Below are 18,155 nucleotides of genomic sequence, written 5' to 3' on the forward strand. Positions count from 1 at the left end.
ATGTTGTGATGGAAAACAGTGTAGGGTTATTTTGTACACAGCGCTTGTATCTCACTTACTCTGCGCGCTGATGTAATTGCAACTAGAAAAGCGGCCTTCCACGATAGGTGTTGCAAGGAAGCTCTGTGGATGGGTTCAAAAGGGGAGCCCATCAACTTAGACAACACTAGGTTTAATTCCTACGGAGGAGAAGGGTTTCTCACAAGGGGGTATACTTTCTTCAACCCCTGTAAGAAGTCCTTGACCACCTCCATCTGGAAAAAGGAGGGCTGAGTAGGAGACTTCCTATAAGCCGTAATGGCCGAGAGGTGCACCCTGATCGAAGCATATTTAAGACCAGATCTTGCTAAGTACAACAAGTAAGGCAGAATCACCTCCTCCTGTGCTGATGAGGGATCAAAGTGACGTTCTCTGCACCAAAGAAAAAACCTCTTCCACAAACGCAGAAGACGTTCTTGTGGAGGGTCGTTTCGCTTCCTTTAAAATGTGCATACAATCAGGTGGCAAATTTAAATGTCCGTACTGTAGGACCTCAGGAGCCATGCTGTTAAGTGCAGTGAGGGAAGGTTGGGATGAAGAATCTCCCCTCATCTTGGACAACAGGTCCCGCCTGCAGGGCAGTCTCCTGGGTGGAAGCACCGACAGCTGTAGAAGGTCCGGGTACCACCACTGCCGAGGCAAGTCCGGGGCTACCAGGATCATGGTCATGCTGGATCTGATGAGTTTGGAAACCACCTTCGGAATCAGGGGAAGAGGAGGAAATGCGTAAGCAAATGTCCCTGACCAGTCCATCAAAAGAGCATTCCCCCTTGTCCGTGGAATCTGGACGTGAAGGCGTGGCATTTTGAGTTTGTCGTCCGCGAACAGATCTATTTCTGGACGACCCCAGCGAAGAGGTCTGCCACCACCTCGTCGTGCAGCACCCAGTCTGGCTGATCTTCGAAGTGCCTTCTGAGTGCGTCGGCCTTGATATTTAGCTCTCCTGGGAGGTGCACCGCTACTACTATGAGGTTCCGGGCAAGCAGCCAGTGCCATACGGCTTGTGCCTCCAGAGAGAGAGGACGCGACCGAGTTCCGCCCTGCTTGTTCCGTTTGAATCAGAACTGAGTGTGATTCGAGTGCAGGAAGGAAGGACTTTAGAGCCAGATGGACTGCTCGAAGCTCCAGCATGTTGATATGGTAGGTCTGTTCTTTTGCTGACCACCTTCCTTGAACCTGCAGACACCCCATGTGTGCTCCCCAGCCTTGGAGAGACGCGTCTGTTACTATAGACTGTCGCGAGAGGTTGGTGAAAAGGCACTCCCACCAGAAGGTTGCGAGGGCGAGTCCACCATTTGATGGAGGTCTTCGTCACTTGGGAAAGATAGATCCAGTCTTCCCAGAGCCCTGTCGACTGATCCCATTGATCCTCCAGAGCCTGCTGCAAAGGTCGCATCCTCAGCCTGGCGTGAGGAATCAGTAAGATGCAGGACGCCATGGAACCCAGCAGAGACGCTACTTGAAGCGCTGTTGGATTCTGGGACTGTAGTAGAACTCTGCACTTTTGCTGCATAGAAAATAGTCTCTCCTCCGAAGGATACGCTTTCCCCAATTTTGTATCCAGAACGGAGCCCAGGTAGTGAATGGATTGGTTCGGCAGTTGTACGGACTTCTCCATGTTGACGTGGATGCCGAGCCTGTGCAATTGTAGCAGGCAAAGGTGGAAGTGGTTCTCTACCTGATGAGGAGATAGGCTTTTTAGGAGCCAGTCGTCTAGGTAGGGATAGACGAAAAGTCCTTTTTTTGTGCAGGAAGGCTGCCACCACTGCCATGCATTTGGTGAAGACTCTTGGCGCTGACTTTAGCCGAAAGGCAGGACCCTGTACTGGTAGTGTTTGCTGCCCACCAGAAACCTTAAGAACTTCCGATGTCGCATGGCAATTGGAATGTGGAAGTAGGCATCTTGCAAGTCCATCGAACACATCCAATCTCCCACTTGCAGATGTCGACATATTTGATGAAGAGCAAGCATGCGGAACTTCTCCTTGACTATATTCTTGTTCAGAACACGAAGATCCAGGATAGACCGGAACTTTTTTCCTGATCCTTTTTGGGGACAAGAAAGTATCTGGAGTAGACTCCTTTTCCCCTTTGTGAGGGAGACACCTCTTCTATAGCTCGTTTTTGGAGAAGAGCCTTCACCTCTTTTCGGAGCAGATCGAGTTGGTGCGGACGAGATTTCTTTGGGGGTATGTCCTGTTGAGGCGCACGGAAACCAAGAGCATATGCATTGCGCAGTGTATTCAGCACCCACCGATCGTTTGTGATGCTGCCCCACTCTGCCAGATGTTTTGAAACACTTCCTCCCACTGGAGTGGACAACGGCGCTAGAGGAAGCCAGTGCTCATGGTTTTCCTCCTGTCGAAGTAGAGGACTGCTGATGACCTCCTCTACCTCGGCTGGCTTTACCACCCCGAAACTGGGTTTTGCCCTGGGTCTTATTTTGGGACCACTGAGGGGTTTGAACCCTCTGTTGAGCCCCTCTGCCTCTGTTGGACTTGAAACGGCGTTTAAACTATTTTTTTCTAAGCAGACTGCCTTGACGGTGTCGAGCTCGGCTTTCATCCGACTCATCTCGTCGCCCGTGCGCTGGCAGAAGAGAGATGTTCCGGTAAACGGGAGGTTCAGAATGCGCTGCTGCGCATCGGGCTGGAGGCCTGTCAGGCACAGCCACGATGAACGTCTGGCACATACCCCATGGGCATATGAATGTGCCGCCAGTATTGCTTCATCTGCAGCAGTGCTAATTATCTGGTTAGCCACCAGACTTCCTTCCGTCAGGGTCTCCTCGAAGTCTTGTTGGTCCTCCTTAGACAATTTTGATTTAAAACGCTCCATTGAGTCCCACAAGGCTCTATCGTACCTGCCTAAAAGCGCAGCCGCGCTAGAAACCTTCAGCGACGAAGCGGCAGAACTGCAGACCTTGCAGCCCCACGAGTCTTGCAACTTGCTGTCCTTATCAGGAGGAGTTAAGGAGGAGGGAGAGACTGCGTGGGTTTTTCGTGCCGCCGCTACGACTACTGAGTCGACGGGCGGGTTCGCGTTCACAAAGATCGGGTCAGAGGGTGCGGCCTTATACTTCTTTGGATGCGAGCCGGCACCGCCTTTGCCGATGCTGGAGCCAGGAACACATCATTGACAGCATCCATGATCCCCGGGACCAACGGTAGCACTGGACGAGACCCCGACTTTTGGTGAAGAGTCTCAAAGATCACTGTCGTGGAGATCTGTGGCACAGACAGCTCGATGTTCAATTTCAGTGCACCCCTCTGTAAGACATCATGATAGGTGTTGATATCGTCCACCGGGGAAACCCTAGAGACAGGGCTATCAACCAAAGTGGGGGAGTAATCCCGTATGGAAGAGCGGGTAGAGGAGGTAGGAGAAGTAGCTGATGTTCGAGCCCTCCTTTCGCAAGATCTTCTGTCGGGTACCTCCCGTCTAGGGGAACGATCGCGCCTCCTCTCGTGAGACCTCCCTGTGCGGTCTTCTCGTGCAGGGAACGAGATGCAGTTCGCCTCACAGGCGATCTTTCTCTGCGCCTGGGAGGGCTGCGACTGTCTACTTCCTCGACCAGTCTTTGCAGAGGAGATCTGTGTACTGGGCCGACATATTCCTGCAGCCTTCTTGTAGCACCTGAGTCTCGCCAATTGTGCAGAGGCATATTCCATCTAGGAGACAACTGCACACCATCAGTGGGTCTGCGGACAGGACTTCTAGATCTGTGGGCCGGACTTCTGGATCTTGACGGGGGTCTAGAAGAACCAGAAGAGTGACGGGAGACTGATTCAGTCACTAGGATCACCGAACCATCCCTGGATCTCGACCTAGCTCGTTCATGGTGTCTCGATGTCGATCTGGACCGTTCATGGCGCCTCGACGTCGAATGCTCTGAAGGCGCATGCCTTGACTCCGAGCGATGATGACCTCTCGACGTCGACCGGTGCTGCCCCACCGTCGACGGAGTCCTTTCCTTCGATGCCAACTGCCTCTGTGGCGCCGATGGATCAGGCGATCGACGTCGTATGCCTCGACGGCGAACAGCGTGAGGAATGATGGTCTCTCTACGTCGAGCGGCGTTGTGTGGCCGACGACGGAGCTTCCTTTGACTTCGAATGTCTACTTGACGTCGGCGGAGGGGTATTGGTCGCCCTCGACGCCGAACGTCCACGCGACGTCGACGAAAATCTCCTCCTCGACGCCTGGTTGTCGACGGCGGAGGACTTGGGGCTCTCTACGTCGGTCGCTTAGCCCGCGACGACGGTGAGCCAGCTCTCGACGCTGAATGTCGTGACGACGACGGAGGCTCCTTACCCCTCGACGCCGAACGTCGCCTGGTTGACGTCAGTGGAGGAGTCACACTTCTCGATGCCGGTCGTCGCCTGGTTGACGACGGCGGAGGTGTGACGCTGATCGTCGCCTGGTTGACGACGGCGGAGGGGTCTTATCTCTCGACGCCGAGTTGACGATGGCGGAGGGTCTTGACATCGACATACCTGATCTTGACGGCGAGCCCGCCGTCGACGGTGATAAATGTCATTTTTTCTAAGAATGACCCACTGGATGCTCCTTTCTCAGCGCCGAGCCCGACGCTGAAGCCGCAGGACGAGAAGACTCGCCCTTTGAAGGTTCTCTGGGCCTCTTGGAGCTCTTCTTGGCTGGGGACCTCCCTCTAGAAGACCTGTGGGCTAGGCCATAGACACAAATTCTCTCCCTTTCTTTTAAAGCTCTTGATGACACGGACTCTCAGTGAGGGCAGGTCCTTGGGTCATGTTCTTCAGGTAGGCAAAGGATGCATACCTCATGGCTGTCCGTCTTTGCCTTCTTCTTGCCACAAGAAGGGCACTTGTCAAAAAGGGAAGGCATATCAAGATGAAAATGCCAAACAACAAGAGAAAACCTACTTGACTAGTTGATAAACGTCGAAGTAAGGTTAAAAATGTAGAAAACTGAGGGAATTTTCTGTCAGAAAACAGAAAAAGAGTGGAGCTGTGAAACCAGGATCCTTCCTGAAGGAGCCGGAAAGAACTGACCCAACTGTCACCCCTGAGGCATGATGGGATACTAGGGGTCATGAGTGCCTTAAAGGCACGGTGTCCGTTCTTGGTGACTACCTAATGCTAGATCTTATTCCCAGATTCTGCACGAGTATTTTGCACTTGTTGAATTGGGAGAGCTGTTCATGTTCTACGGGTAGGATCATTACACTCGGTTGCAGAATTAATGTAAAAAAGGATTTCAAATTCTTTTAAATGAAACACTGAGTTCCCTCTATCGGGAACTGAACTGCATAATGGACGTATTAGATGAATACCCTTAAAATATGAGAGCGAAATTCCATAGTTAAGATTGATATACCAGTAGGCAACAACACATGCAGCAATGGTGACCGCCCTCATCGCCGCCACCGATGACATCCGCACCCTGATGGACAACGGAGAAACAGCGGCCCTCATCCTCCTGGACCTCTCCGCGGCATTCGACACTGTCTGCCACCGCACCCTAGTACAGCGCCTTGGCAACATCGGAATCCAGGAGAAGGCACTGGAATGGATCACCTCCTTCCTCGACGGAAGAACACAGAGAGTCCGCCTACCACCGTACAAGTCAGAGGCCACCGAAGTCATCTGCGGCGTCCCTCAAGGATCCTCGTTGAGTCCCACCCTCTTCAACGTCTACATGAGCCCCCTCGCGGCCATCGCACGCCAACACAACCTCAACATAATCTCCTACGCCGACGACACCCAACTGATCCTCTCCCTGACCAACGACCCCGCCGCCGCCAGAGCCAACCTGCACGAAGGGATGAGAGATGTAGCTGAATGGATGACGACCAGCCGCCTGAAACTGAACTCAGACAAGACGGAGGTCCTCATCCTGGGCTCCTCGCCCTCCGCCTGGGACGACTCCTGGTGGCCGCCCGCCCTGGGCACCGCACCCAAACCGACGGACCACGCACGCAACCTGGGCTTCATCCTGGACTCCTCCCTCTCCATGACCAGACAAGTCAACGCCGTCTACTCGTCATGCTTCAACATCCTGCGCATGCTACGGAAGATCTTCTGGTGGATCCCCACCGAGACCAGGAAGACTGTCACCCAGGCCCTCGTCACCAGCCGACTGGACTACGGCAACGCCCTCTACGCCGGAACCACTGCCAAGCTCCAGAAGAGACTCCAGCGGATCCAGAACGCCTCAGCCAGACTCATCCTCGACATCCCACGAAACAGCCACATCTCTGGGCACCTGAGAGACCTGCACTGGCTCCCCGTCAACAAAAGAATCACCTTCCGCCTCCTCACCCACGCACACAAAGCCCTACACGACCAAGGCCCGAGCTACCTCAAGCGCCCAAGCGCCACCATAGATCAACCAGCCGCGCCCTCGCCGCCGTCCCCCGCATCCGAAGAGCGACAACAGGAGGAAGGTCCTTCTCCTACCTGGCCGCCAAGACCTGGAACTCCCTCCCGACCGACCTACGCCTGACCCAGGACCACCTCTCCTTCAGGAAGAGGCTTAAGACCTGGCTGTTCGAGCAGTAAAGGCACCCCCCCCTCCTAGCACCTTGAGACCCTACGGGTGAGTAGTGTGCTCTATAAATGTATTGATTGATTGATTGATTGGTCGATTTGAAACTTTAAAGTGACCCTTGAATATATAAGCTAATGTAAAGATGTAAATATCGAGAAGTCAAACAGAAAATTATACATATGTATTTGATTTACAGGAAGGCCGCCGAAGAAGGGACTGGGTCCCGAAATGCATCGGGCCAATTATTCCTCAATCGACGGTAACAATTGTTATGGGTTGTGTTAATGTGTGACAAGCATCACACCAAAGATTAACTGTATACGAAATGAATAATATTTGTTGTGGTATCAACAGAATGAACAGATAAAGCATGATAAAATAATGTTTTCAACATAGAAATTACATGGTGAATAAAACCAAGAGAAATTGATGAAAAAATTGAGTAACAATTGTGAATGTATTAAGTCTAGTAGTTGAACGAATTCGAGCTGTGCATCAGGTCAGGGAGTAACAGTTGTTTACTACCCGCTCTTGCAAGGTTTCATGTACATAGGGGACAGGCAGCCCCATGACACCTGATAGCACGCAATAGGCTGAGAAAAGTGTATTGAATATTAGCTAAAAAGATAAAATATAGAAACAACTAGGTGTGCCAAGTGCCTACTTCATTTCATAACACAGGGATGTGTGCCATGTAGACTCTTTGTTTTGTTCTGCACCAAGACACTCAGCCTGCAAAGGCAGTATGTGTGTGTCAGGGTACAGAGCCTCCAAGGGTGGCACAATAAGTGCTGCAGCCCTTAGGGGCGTTCTCTGGTCACAGTGCCCTGGGTACCTAGGGTACCATTTACCAGGGGCTGACATGTGGCCAGAGATGCCAATTGGGTTTAGGTTTCAATACAGTTTTATGGAAGGAACACAGGCCCTGGGCACCTGATTGACAGGAGCCCAGGGCACACTCAGTCAAAGTACATCAGCAATTCAGCAAAAAGTGGGGGCATACCATGCAAGAAAGATGGCACTCTCTCAAATTTCCCCGCTCCAGCACTCTCTCCTGAAGCCCATGCCAGGAAGTAAACTTTAGCCCCCAATCCAAGCAGTGTCTCTTCAGACAATTTTGTAGAAATATCCACTGCCAGTGTCAGGATGTTGTAGTATTATGACATTTGAGAGCCGTAGCTCCCTAGATTTTCAACCTGTTGGCCATCTTCCTAGGCTACACCCCCACTTCCAGATAGTTTATGTGAGGAACTTTCTTTGCTCATCCATCATCCCTGATCTGAGAGGTAGCCCAGATGGGTTTCCCACCTTGTTCGAGATGAATCTTTGACGGTAACTTCTGCCAAACTTTCATTTTGGAAGGGAATTCCTTTGGGTACATTCTGAATCTTGCACTACCATGCATGGGGTTGTTTGGCTGAAGTAGTCAAGCACTGTCAGCCCCCCAGGGTCCTTCTTTTGAAACCACTGATCTACCAGCCATTACCACAGAGGTCTCATTTGCAGCCTTGCATTCAGGATTATCAGCCACAAGATGCCATAGAAGCTAGAAAGGAGGAGCTCTGCCTGGCTATTGGGTTGGTGGTATTCCAAAGCAGTTGGCATTTGTCCTGGATAGATGATATACCCTCCTCCGAAGGATACATTTTTCTTTCTATGAAGTCTATTGCTGTACAGAAGTAGGACAGTTGCTGCACAGTTTTGGAGACTGATGTTTGCAAATTGACATGGAGTTTTAACTTGTGGAGCAGCTTGTCAAATTATTCTTAAGTCCTGCTTCACCATCTTTGATTAGCCAGTGGCCTAGGTAAGGGTACATGAAAATCCCCTTATTATGGAGGGAGGATGCTACTACTGCATTTAGAGAATGTGGAGGAGCCGTTTAAAAGTCAAATGAAACGTCTGTTTTGACAGCGGCTGGATCCTACTACAGAGTTGAGTGGTGATGATGATTATGCTTTTCCTTGCCACTCAATTTCCTCTCTTTCGATCTCCATCACCACCTTGCAGGTGATGGTTGTTTCTCAAGGGTGAATGCAATGATGTTTTTCAGATCTGTTCTTTTTCTTCCTGTCTTCTTTAGCTCTCATGTCTTGGACCATGCCTCAGAGGTTTTTGTTGCCTCTCCTTCAGTCCTTTAACATATTCCATACCCCTTATCTGAATGTGAAGCTAGGAGGCATGCCACATAGACCTCGCACAGATCCGAGACTGCCTTCTTTCTTCCAAAAGACAAGAGGGCCCCTTCTCAAAGAGAGAAGGGGTTTCTGAATGAAAAATCGTGCCCGAAACAGGAAAAAGTTACTTCAATCAACACTTGGGGAAAAGATGTGAAATGAAAGGGAAAATAGTGGAAACCAGACCAAAATTCTAGTTAAAAAAACAGAGGTATGACATGTTCCCAGATATCCTACTCTGACGCCGGAAAAAATAATTGGCTCAGAGAGGCAATGCCAGTACAATGCATGAGCGGGAGGGGAAGCTCCTGGAATCTTAAAGAGACATGAGTTGTTTTTAAAGTCTTCAAAGTAAGCCTCTCAGGCGGAATTTCTTTCTACATGTTAGAAAGGCTTTTATCCCTTTTGCACCTCAGATGCTGCAATGCAGGCTTGAAATTAGTTCTTTGGAGTGTGTCAGTCTATGGCCAGGGATTAATTTTGCTACCGATAGGCTTGTAAACCGTGTTGGTCACCATACATATAAATGTACCCTATGTTTGTAATCCCATTGACAAATATTTTTGAAGTGCTCGAAGGTCAACAAACATAGTAGGGAAATATTTTAGCACCTATGAAGATCCTACAATGTAGAGCTAGGTCATACTCCAATACAATGAACACACATTGACAAATCCACTGCTTTTTTATTTTTTCATTGAAATGTTTTGCTAAGCTTTGATACAGAGCATACACACAGCATAGACATCAGTGCAAGCTTCCACAACACACAGAAAAACAGCCCAATAGGCGGCAGCAGGAGCGTTATCAATTTCCAATAATCACAAATAACTGCAGAAGTAGGGGACATACAAACGTTAACAGGTTCAGTATGACCAGAAGCAGAGCACGCGTATGCGGGTAGAGGGAAAACAGTACATCATATCAAGAAGCAGTGCGAGCGGCTCATATTCCCAGAAAATGTTTAGCAAAACCAGAAGCACTGCAATATCCACACATACCAAGCACTCCTCTTCTCCCCCCAAAATCAACTGAGGCACAGCAGCACTACTACCGGTCAAAGAGCACCTTTGACGTTTAATACAGGGTTGTTTTAAAATGGATAAACAATCTGACAAGGCTAGACTGCAACAAGGTCAAGGCTAATGTTGTGGTTAAGGACAGAGTGAAAAAAGCAGAAAACGACAACTTTACAGTTGACACATCACAGGTAAAAACCCATCTACAGTATGAGCTGAGGAACTTACTCGAAATACAGTGCCAAATGTACTACATTAGCAGCAGTATCTTGAATTCCACGACAAGATCTAGAGGTCATACCTGGGGTGTTCGTCTAGTACTCAGCACCTCTTCTGAAGTATTTTGCCCCGTTCTCAATGCTTCACTCAGAGTATGGCTAGGACGTTTAGCTGCCACCTGAAGTACATTGTGTCCCAATCTGGAGGTTTCTGCCTGTAGCAGTCTGATCACGCCTGTCCTTGATTACTTTATCCTATTAGTACTCTGAGGAAAAGAGTTTTGATAAATGACTAGAGACTGCGGGAGGCGCTAGAGGGCGCAAAGGAAAATGGCCGCTCCGTAGAGCATCTCGCCGGCAGAGACACCGATCCGACCAGTATCCTGCTTATCTGTGTCATCGACCCCTCAACTGCTGTGGCCGAGTGGCGGAGTGTGGGGGCCGCATTTTGGCATGCGGAGTCGTCCTGTAGGCGACGTGTAAGCTGAGAGAGGGGCCGGCAAAATTCTGGGCCTGCAGCACCAACATGGCGGTCCGGGGCAGGCCCTATTTGCGGTGAGTGCAGCGCTACTTCGGCCGCAGCCTTTGCCCCCCAAGGGGGGCGAACTATCACCGCCTGACCGGTGCCGGGCGGGCTACGCGGTCGGTGCTGGCTAGAGAGAGGATTCAGTAACAGCTGCCTTGGCTGCCGGGACTGCGCCGCTTATGCCTGGCCTCGGGTGGCCCTCCGGTCAAGGGCTGGTTTGGCGGCCTTTCCCATCCGCGACTTGGTGCATCGCTAGCTGGCCTGCGGCAACGCGCTCGCGGCAAGCTGCCGACCAGTGTACTGGGCGCGCTCTGAGGTGTGTGTCTTCCCCCTGACACGCGGCCCTGTTCTTGGCGATATCTGTAGTGCCCTCCCACTTCCGTAAGCCACCTGGACCCTCTCCCCATCGGATCGGACGGCCTCTCACCTGTAGCCTGGCAGTGGGGCCTTCTGCTGTGTCCGGCCCGAGTGCGCCTGCAGCCTGAGGGTTGGATTTGTGAACTCCAGCTTGGGAATTGCGGTGCTGGACTGACTCTGCTGCGTGCCTGGGGACCTCCGTACTCCCTTTCATTGGACGACGACGCGTGGCCAGATCCGGCCTGGAGTGGAGCTTCCACATTCGCTGACATTTGAACTTATTGGCAGCCAGGGACTACTCCTTACACCATCCATTTGCGCACCCCCGACTAGCCGCCGCCTCCATCTACTACTCAGTGCCCGTATATATTCTAGCCACAAAGTCTACTGCAGGGCGGCACCTGTCTCCCGCGACCGACTTACTCTTTGCTTCTGGACTTGGTCACTTCTGGCCCTGGGGGGTCGGATTCAGAGCTGGCGCCCTGCTCCTGAATATTGGAGGTCCCTGGTGGTGGCTGCGTAGACTGTGCAATCGATTGTGGGGCATTTCGTGGCTATTAACAGTCCTTAGCACCATTGCAGTGTGTCTCTCTCTGTTCGTTAAGTTTGCCCTTCCTGCTGCTGTTTGGCCCAAACCACACGGCCCTCGGGTCTGGAGCACTTCTTGCACTAGCCTGCTTCCCGCTCTGGGTGCGCCAACATGGGGAAATCTGAGCGCAGTCAGAAGAGCCTCACCTTCGAGCCCCGGAGGTCCACCAAAACTTCTCAACAAGCCGCCTCGGACTCGGAACTTGATGCACCTGGTGACCATCTGTCTAATATAGGTAAGACTATCCTTGCAGTTCAAACCAGTCTGCAGTCAATCGATGGGAAGATTGACGATCTGAATCTCCGAATAGATCACATGTCACAGAAACTGGATAAACACACATTACGTCTAGAGGAGGCCGAAACACGAATATCAGACGAGGAGGATGGCCTCCAACAAGTGACCACGAAGACGACATCCATGGAGAAGGTGCTGGCTGCAATACAATGATGAGGACTTGGAGGCCAGACGAGGCGCAACAATGTGCGCCTTACTGGTTTGCCGTAATCCACTAATACAGGCCGCATCGAGACATACATTGAGAATTTACTTCGCAAAAGATTGGTGCTGAACTTTCTCTAAAGTGTTAATTGTTTAGTGGGCTCATAGATCTCTGGCTGCTCGCCCCCCTCCTGGTGCGCAGCCACGCCCCATCATCGCCCGTCTATTAAACTGCCGGGACTGACACTATCCTTCGTATGGCCCGTGAGAGGGGCGATATCACCCATGAGGGTAACGCTCTTGCTTTTTATCCTGACTTCACAGTGGCTGTACAGGAGGCTCGAAGAGAATAACTGCCTGTTCAAAAGCTCCTCATCTCCGCAAAAATCTCCTAAGCCATGCTCTACCCTGCGGGCTACGCACTGATAACTAAAAACCTAGGATCTTCACAACTCCTAAATCTGCTATGGACTTTGGGAAGACTTTGACAAGGCGCAGCCGCTCCCCCACTACGGCGGCGGGAGGTGCTTCTGGATCCACTAGAGAAATAGCAGTTGAATGAGGACATTGTCGAGTTACGTGAGTTGCAGACTGGTGTTTATCCCCCCACAGTTCTTTGCTTTGTTTAGGGAGCACCGCATTTCTATGCTATGGTGAGACTGGATGACCTGCTCGGAGGCGCCTACTGGGCCTTGTCCTGTACTATTATTAATGCCTTGCCTACTGCGGTCTTGAATGTTCCTGATGGGGTTAACTGTTTATTGCTATTGAAATATTGTATGTTACTAGCCAGGTAACGCTATTGCTCGGCCACCTCCCACTCCACCGGGAGGGGTATGGTGTTCTTGCGCAACAGCTGGGTTGTCTCCCACACTTTCTGATCATAATCCCGTTTCCTTGACGCTACACCTCCCCTGAACCGCGCACTGTGTGTTCACATGGCGCCTCCGCACAGAGGCTCTCCTTGACCCTCTTTATACCATTTTACCATTCACAATGCTATTACGCAACATTTTACGGATAATAAGGGCTCGGTGGACAATGCCCCTACCCTCTGGGAGGACTTCAAGGCCACTATCCGAGGCATGTGCATCAGTACTTCTGCTGGTATCCTACAGAACCTGTGATGACAGCTCAGTAAACTTGAAAATACGTTAGATGATCTCGAGCGGGAATATAAGGTTTCGCCTCGTGCCCAGACATTAGCGTCCATTAAAGAGGTCACGCTGGAGTACACTGAGATAGCTGAGAGGGAGGTCCAATATATTTCTCGGCGGCATGCTGCCCGTGCGTATGGGGAGGGTGTGCGTCTGGGACGTTATCTGGCTTGCAGGATCAAAGATTGCATGACCCAACACACTATTACCAAGATCACTGATGCCACTATCCATGACCACTACACTTATCTTAGAACAGTTCAGAATCACATATGAATCACTATACACTACACAGGGGGTGGCGGACACTGACGATATGGATGCATATTTCTCCGACATTGCCATCGCCTGGTTATCGGATGGACAGAGGAAGTTTCTCAGCCAGAGGATCACTGAAGAGAAAGTGCGCACAGCCATTAAGTCTCTACCGAATAATAAAGCACCGAGTTCAGATGGCTTCCCCAGCGAATTCTACAAAGAGTACGCGGAGGAGCTCACGCCCCACATATTAGCAATGTACGCTGAGGCCTATGACTCTGGTGAACTGCCACCCACATTACGGGAAGCTCTGATCATTACCCTACTCAAGAAAGACTACCCACCTCACACCTGCGACTCATACCGGCCACTGTCTTATAAATACTGATGCCAAGATATTGGCCAAAATATTAGCCACTAGACTCCCTCCGTTAATGCAGGGCTTGGTCCACCAGGACCTGTCTGGCTTAATTCCGACTTGCTCTACATCTCAGAACTTGCGTGCTCTCTTCACTACGTTTCACATTCTCTACCCCGGGCTGCAGGCAGCAGCTGTCATGCTTGACGCCACCTAAGCATTTGACTCTATTGAGTGGAGTTACTGGTTTTACAAATTGCATTGTATGGCCTTCCCACTTATGTTTATTAATTGAATAACAGTGCTGTATACTAATCTCATGGCGTGTGTTCGAGTGGAGGGTAGCACATCCGACCTCTTCTGCATTACCAGGGGAACGCGTCAGGGATGTCCCCCATCACCTCTTCTTTTCGCACTGACACTTGCACCTCTTGCCTGCATCATCAGGCAGCGTCATCGGGCCACAGCCCTTCGATTTACCCACCGCCCTGTCAGCATCTCCTTATATGCAGATGATATGTTGCTATTTATACGGGAACCCCGCACTTTCCTGGCATCAGTACTGCAGGAATTTATCCGCTTTGGTTTGTTCTCCGATCTGCAGATAAACTGGTCCAAATCGGTAATAGTACCACTCGCGGAGTGCCTCACGACTTGGAATATCCACTTGAGTGGTATTTGGACCCCATGAAATACTTGGGGATATGGGTGCACAGAGACCCAGGCACAGTGATACGTGAAAATTATGGCCCTGCGTACGCCAAACTGGAGTGGCAGGTGGACAACTGGGTGAGACTTCCACTGTCCCTGGCTGACCGTATCGCGTTAATCAAAATGGCAGTACTGTCACAATTTTTATTTCTTTTTAACAACATACAGATTCGGCTCACCAAGCATTTTTTTTTTTAATACTGTGCTTTCTTTGCTCCTTAAGGTTGTCTGGTGGGGAAAACAAGCCCAGGTGTCTTGGAACACGCTTATAATTTACTACAAACATGAGAGCTTCAGCATACCTGACTTTTATTTGTATTACCTATGCGCACATGCACAATATGCGCACTATTGGATCGGCGCCCATGAATTCATCTCGCACATTGCGATAGAGGATGGAGACGCCCACCCTGTCCCTTTAGACCCCCGAACACAAATTAACACAGTTGACGCCACTATAAGGGCATGGCAGACATTGGGCCGCATGGCTGGTAAACTGCCATTGTACTCCCCTGTCTTGCCTATTGCATTCCACTCGGATTTGTCGGTGACGCATGAGATGGGTGCCATGCGCGCCTTGCACCAGGTAGGAATAGTTAAAATGCAAGACCTGTTTCTGGAGCGCATTTTTTTTTTTTTTTAATCACATGACAATCTGTTACATAAAGAATAAAACCTCACTATTTACGTTCCTCTTCCACAGATTAAAGAAAGTGCTACAAACTCATTACCACACCTTCCCTGCGGAACCCGTACCACTGCAAACACTCCACGTCCTTCTTACAAGCCAAACGCGACACAACCTTCCCACTAAGCTATTTCGCGCTGCTAGGCAAGATGCCACAACCCCACACCCGAAGCTTAGAGTCATGGAATGCTCATCTGGACCCGCCTTTGACACTACCAGACTGGGAACACTGTTGCCAGCTCATGGGGACCTAACCTCGAATGGTAATCTCCACAGAATACATTTCAAATATCTACATCAAGTGTACTATACTCCCAGTAAGTTATTTAAATATGGGGTGAGGGACAACGACCTATGTAAGCGATGCGGAGCAGCAGACGCGGACTTTTGGAACTTGTCCTGTGAGTGTCCCAGAGTTGCACAGTTCTGGGTGGGAGTGATCCGAACGTTATCCAAAATGGTTGATCTAGAGTTGCAATGTTCCCCACATGTTTGTTTGCTGGGATTGGTGCCCTCTGTGAAGTGGGTCGTGGGCAAATTGGTGAAAGTGGCGCTACTAATGGCCAAATGAGAGTGGCAATGACTTGGGAGAGCACAGCTGTGCCAACGACTGCACAATGGCTTCAAGACTTAGCGAGCTGCCGAGACAGGTTGGTTCTCTGTGCGGAGGAACTCCCTTCCTCATCGCAACCTACGGATATATGGGAACCATTATAACAATACTTACGGACCGTATTAACTGATGAGCCCCCCGATAATTTTAAATAAACGTAAAAAAAATAAATAACTATACATTAACTCTATGGTGTATATGATAGCACGCATGATAATCTATTGTTCATTGCAGATATAATCACATTAAAGTAAAGTAAAGTCCACATTTGTAAAGCGCACAATCACCCGTAAGGGTCTCTAGGCGCTGGGGGGCCGTCGGGAAGATTAAGCGAGCTATTGCCCAGAGTCACATGGTGCTGGGCTAACCTGCCGCCGGAGCCGGGGATCGAACCGCGGTCCCCAGATTCCAGCGTCAGTCGCCCTGGCCGCGGCGCCACACCTCTCCATTTACTTGATATACATGCCTTTTGCCACGTGTTGCATTGTTTTTCTGATTTGTACATGATCATTGATGCTATCCGTGTATGGTGTACATGCTCAACTAAAACCTCAATAAACACAATTTAAAAAAAAGATAAATGGCTAGAGACTAAGAAAATTGAATTGATCCTAAACATGCTTGTTTGGATGTTTAGAACTAATCCACTAAAGCATACTAACCGAAATAAGGCTACATATTTATTACTTTTTTTAACAACAAAAACAGAGATTAAATGGCAAATATTTTAAGGCAAAATCTGCACCAACAGTTTGAATCTGCAAACAATACCCTGCATCGACACGAGCAGGTTAAGCAGCAGTAGAGTTTGGGGAATGGTGTTTGGGTGCTATCAGACAGGTGGAGTTGAGCAAGGCAGGAGATTAGTCAGGTAGAACATGTTCACAGGCAGCAGATTGGTAGAAATTACAGTGATAAATGCCCCAGGGACAGATCTACAGTACTACTGCACTTCCTTCTCTGGCAAACCCATGAATGTTAAGAAACTGGCTTCAAGTTAATGATAATGTAGTAGTCTACCTCAAATCTACGTGTCTTGATCTGCATAATGCAAACCAGCAACTCAAGCTTACATCGTGCTATAGTCTCAACTAACCCACCAGCAGGTTGCTGTGTCTCAGTTTTTACTCAAATGGCTAGTTCACAAATCAGTCTATTAAAATCACCTACGTACCCAAAGTACGAGTACAGCACCAGAAATCTGTACTTATCCAACCAAAATGTAGAATACAGGTTCGCTTTAAAAAAAGAAGAAAAAAAAGAACGTTTGGCAGTTCAAAGACTGAAAATGCAAGACCATGGATTCCAAGCAAAGGTACTGACACTGCACTAGTGAAAATAAGATTTATGTTGTTAGATGAATATTACGCAAATCCACATATTGATTCAAATCACAGATCAGGTTCATCCCGCAGCGCCACCACGGATGACAGAGCGTGTTTTAATGTAGTGCTGAATGTTACCTGTAGCCATGATGGTGTCATTCTCACCCTGGGTGAAAATGACAACCCGTGGTCGACTGCTATTCGCCTTGGGCAAGGCCTGCGTCTTCTGGGCAATCTCTTTTATGTCTTCTGTCTACAAGAAAAAACAAAAGAAAATGTAGGTTACCGAAAAAGGAAAGCAAAAGTTTACTTTACGTCCTATAACAATATATGCAATGCACTTCCTAGTAATACCCAAAAATCTTGTAATGGCCAAAAAATGAGCAAATCCCTAATAGATGTCTGGAAATATTGAACAATGTTTTTACCAGTCAGCATTTATAACTCTCCTGCCCCTTCCCCAAACTACTTCTGGCTCCATAAAGCATAACAATTTAATTTGTGGGGGGGGGGGGGCGTGGCTAGGCGCCGGCTAAGCTGGCCGCCTAACCCGAGGGCTCCGTTCCACCGAGTCCTCCACCCTCAAAAATCCGTAGCACATCCGGCGAATCTCGCAGCTTAACTGTGGCGCTGCATAGATCTCCCGAGGCTGCACTCGGCGGTCTGAACCTGGTCCCGCTGCGCTGTTCCGCTGCCGAGCTACGGCCCTGAATTCCGGCCCCCGGGTGCTGGCCTGGAGCGAGGGTGTGCCGTGGTCGGCCTCCAACGTAGGCGAGCACACAGCGGCGAACTCCCAAAGGCGTGGCGCCGACTGGAGGATACACACCTGCCCCCCCCCGCATCTCGGATAGGCCACGGGGGCCCGACGGTGAGCGCACAAGCCTGAGGGAGCCTCGAGTGGCCTAGAAGTGGACGGCGATAACCGGGCGGCCCCAGAGGCACTGGGAGACACCATCCTGGGTCCTGACTCCCTCTGAGAGCGACGGGGTGAACCTAAGAAACAGTCCCTGCGCCGCTGTGACCGGGCGTGGGGGCCCGGTGAGAGAAGCAACTGCGGCCTAAAACGCCAACTCGCGGCTAAAGCCTACCGGAGGGGGCACCTCGAGCAGACAACCAGCGGAGAGGGGACACCTGGCCGACCAAGAACA

The 18,155-nt window shown here is 50.2% G+C and overlaps 1 protein-coding gene across 5 annotated transcripts in view; it reads right to left on the reverse strand.

The window, feature by feature from the left end:
- Window positions 1–18,155, reverse strand: part of ADK (adenosine kinase) — a 647,508-nt gene that overhangs the window by 60,019 nt on the left and 569,334 nt on the right. For all 5 annotated transcript variants that reach the window (XM_078642739.1, XM_078642738.1, XM_078642742.1 and 2 more), the window contains one exon: window positions 17,146–17,260. In XM_078642739.1, coding sequence (XP_078498865.1) covers window positions 17,146–17,260 — 115 coding nt within the window. The remainder of the gene's footprint in view (window positions 1–17,145; window positions 17,261–18,155) is intronic.

The sequence above is a fragment of the Lissotriton helveticus genome, chromosome 5_1 (assembly GCF_964261635.1).
Source record: "Lissotriton helveticus chromosome 5_1, aLisHel1.1, whole genome shotgun sequence".
In the NCBI taxonomy this organism is placed as follows: Eukaryota; Metazoa; Chordata; class Amphibia; order Caudata; family Salamandridae; genus Lissotriton; species Lissotriton helveticus.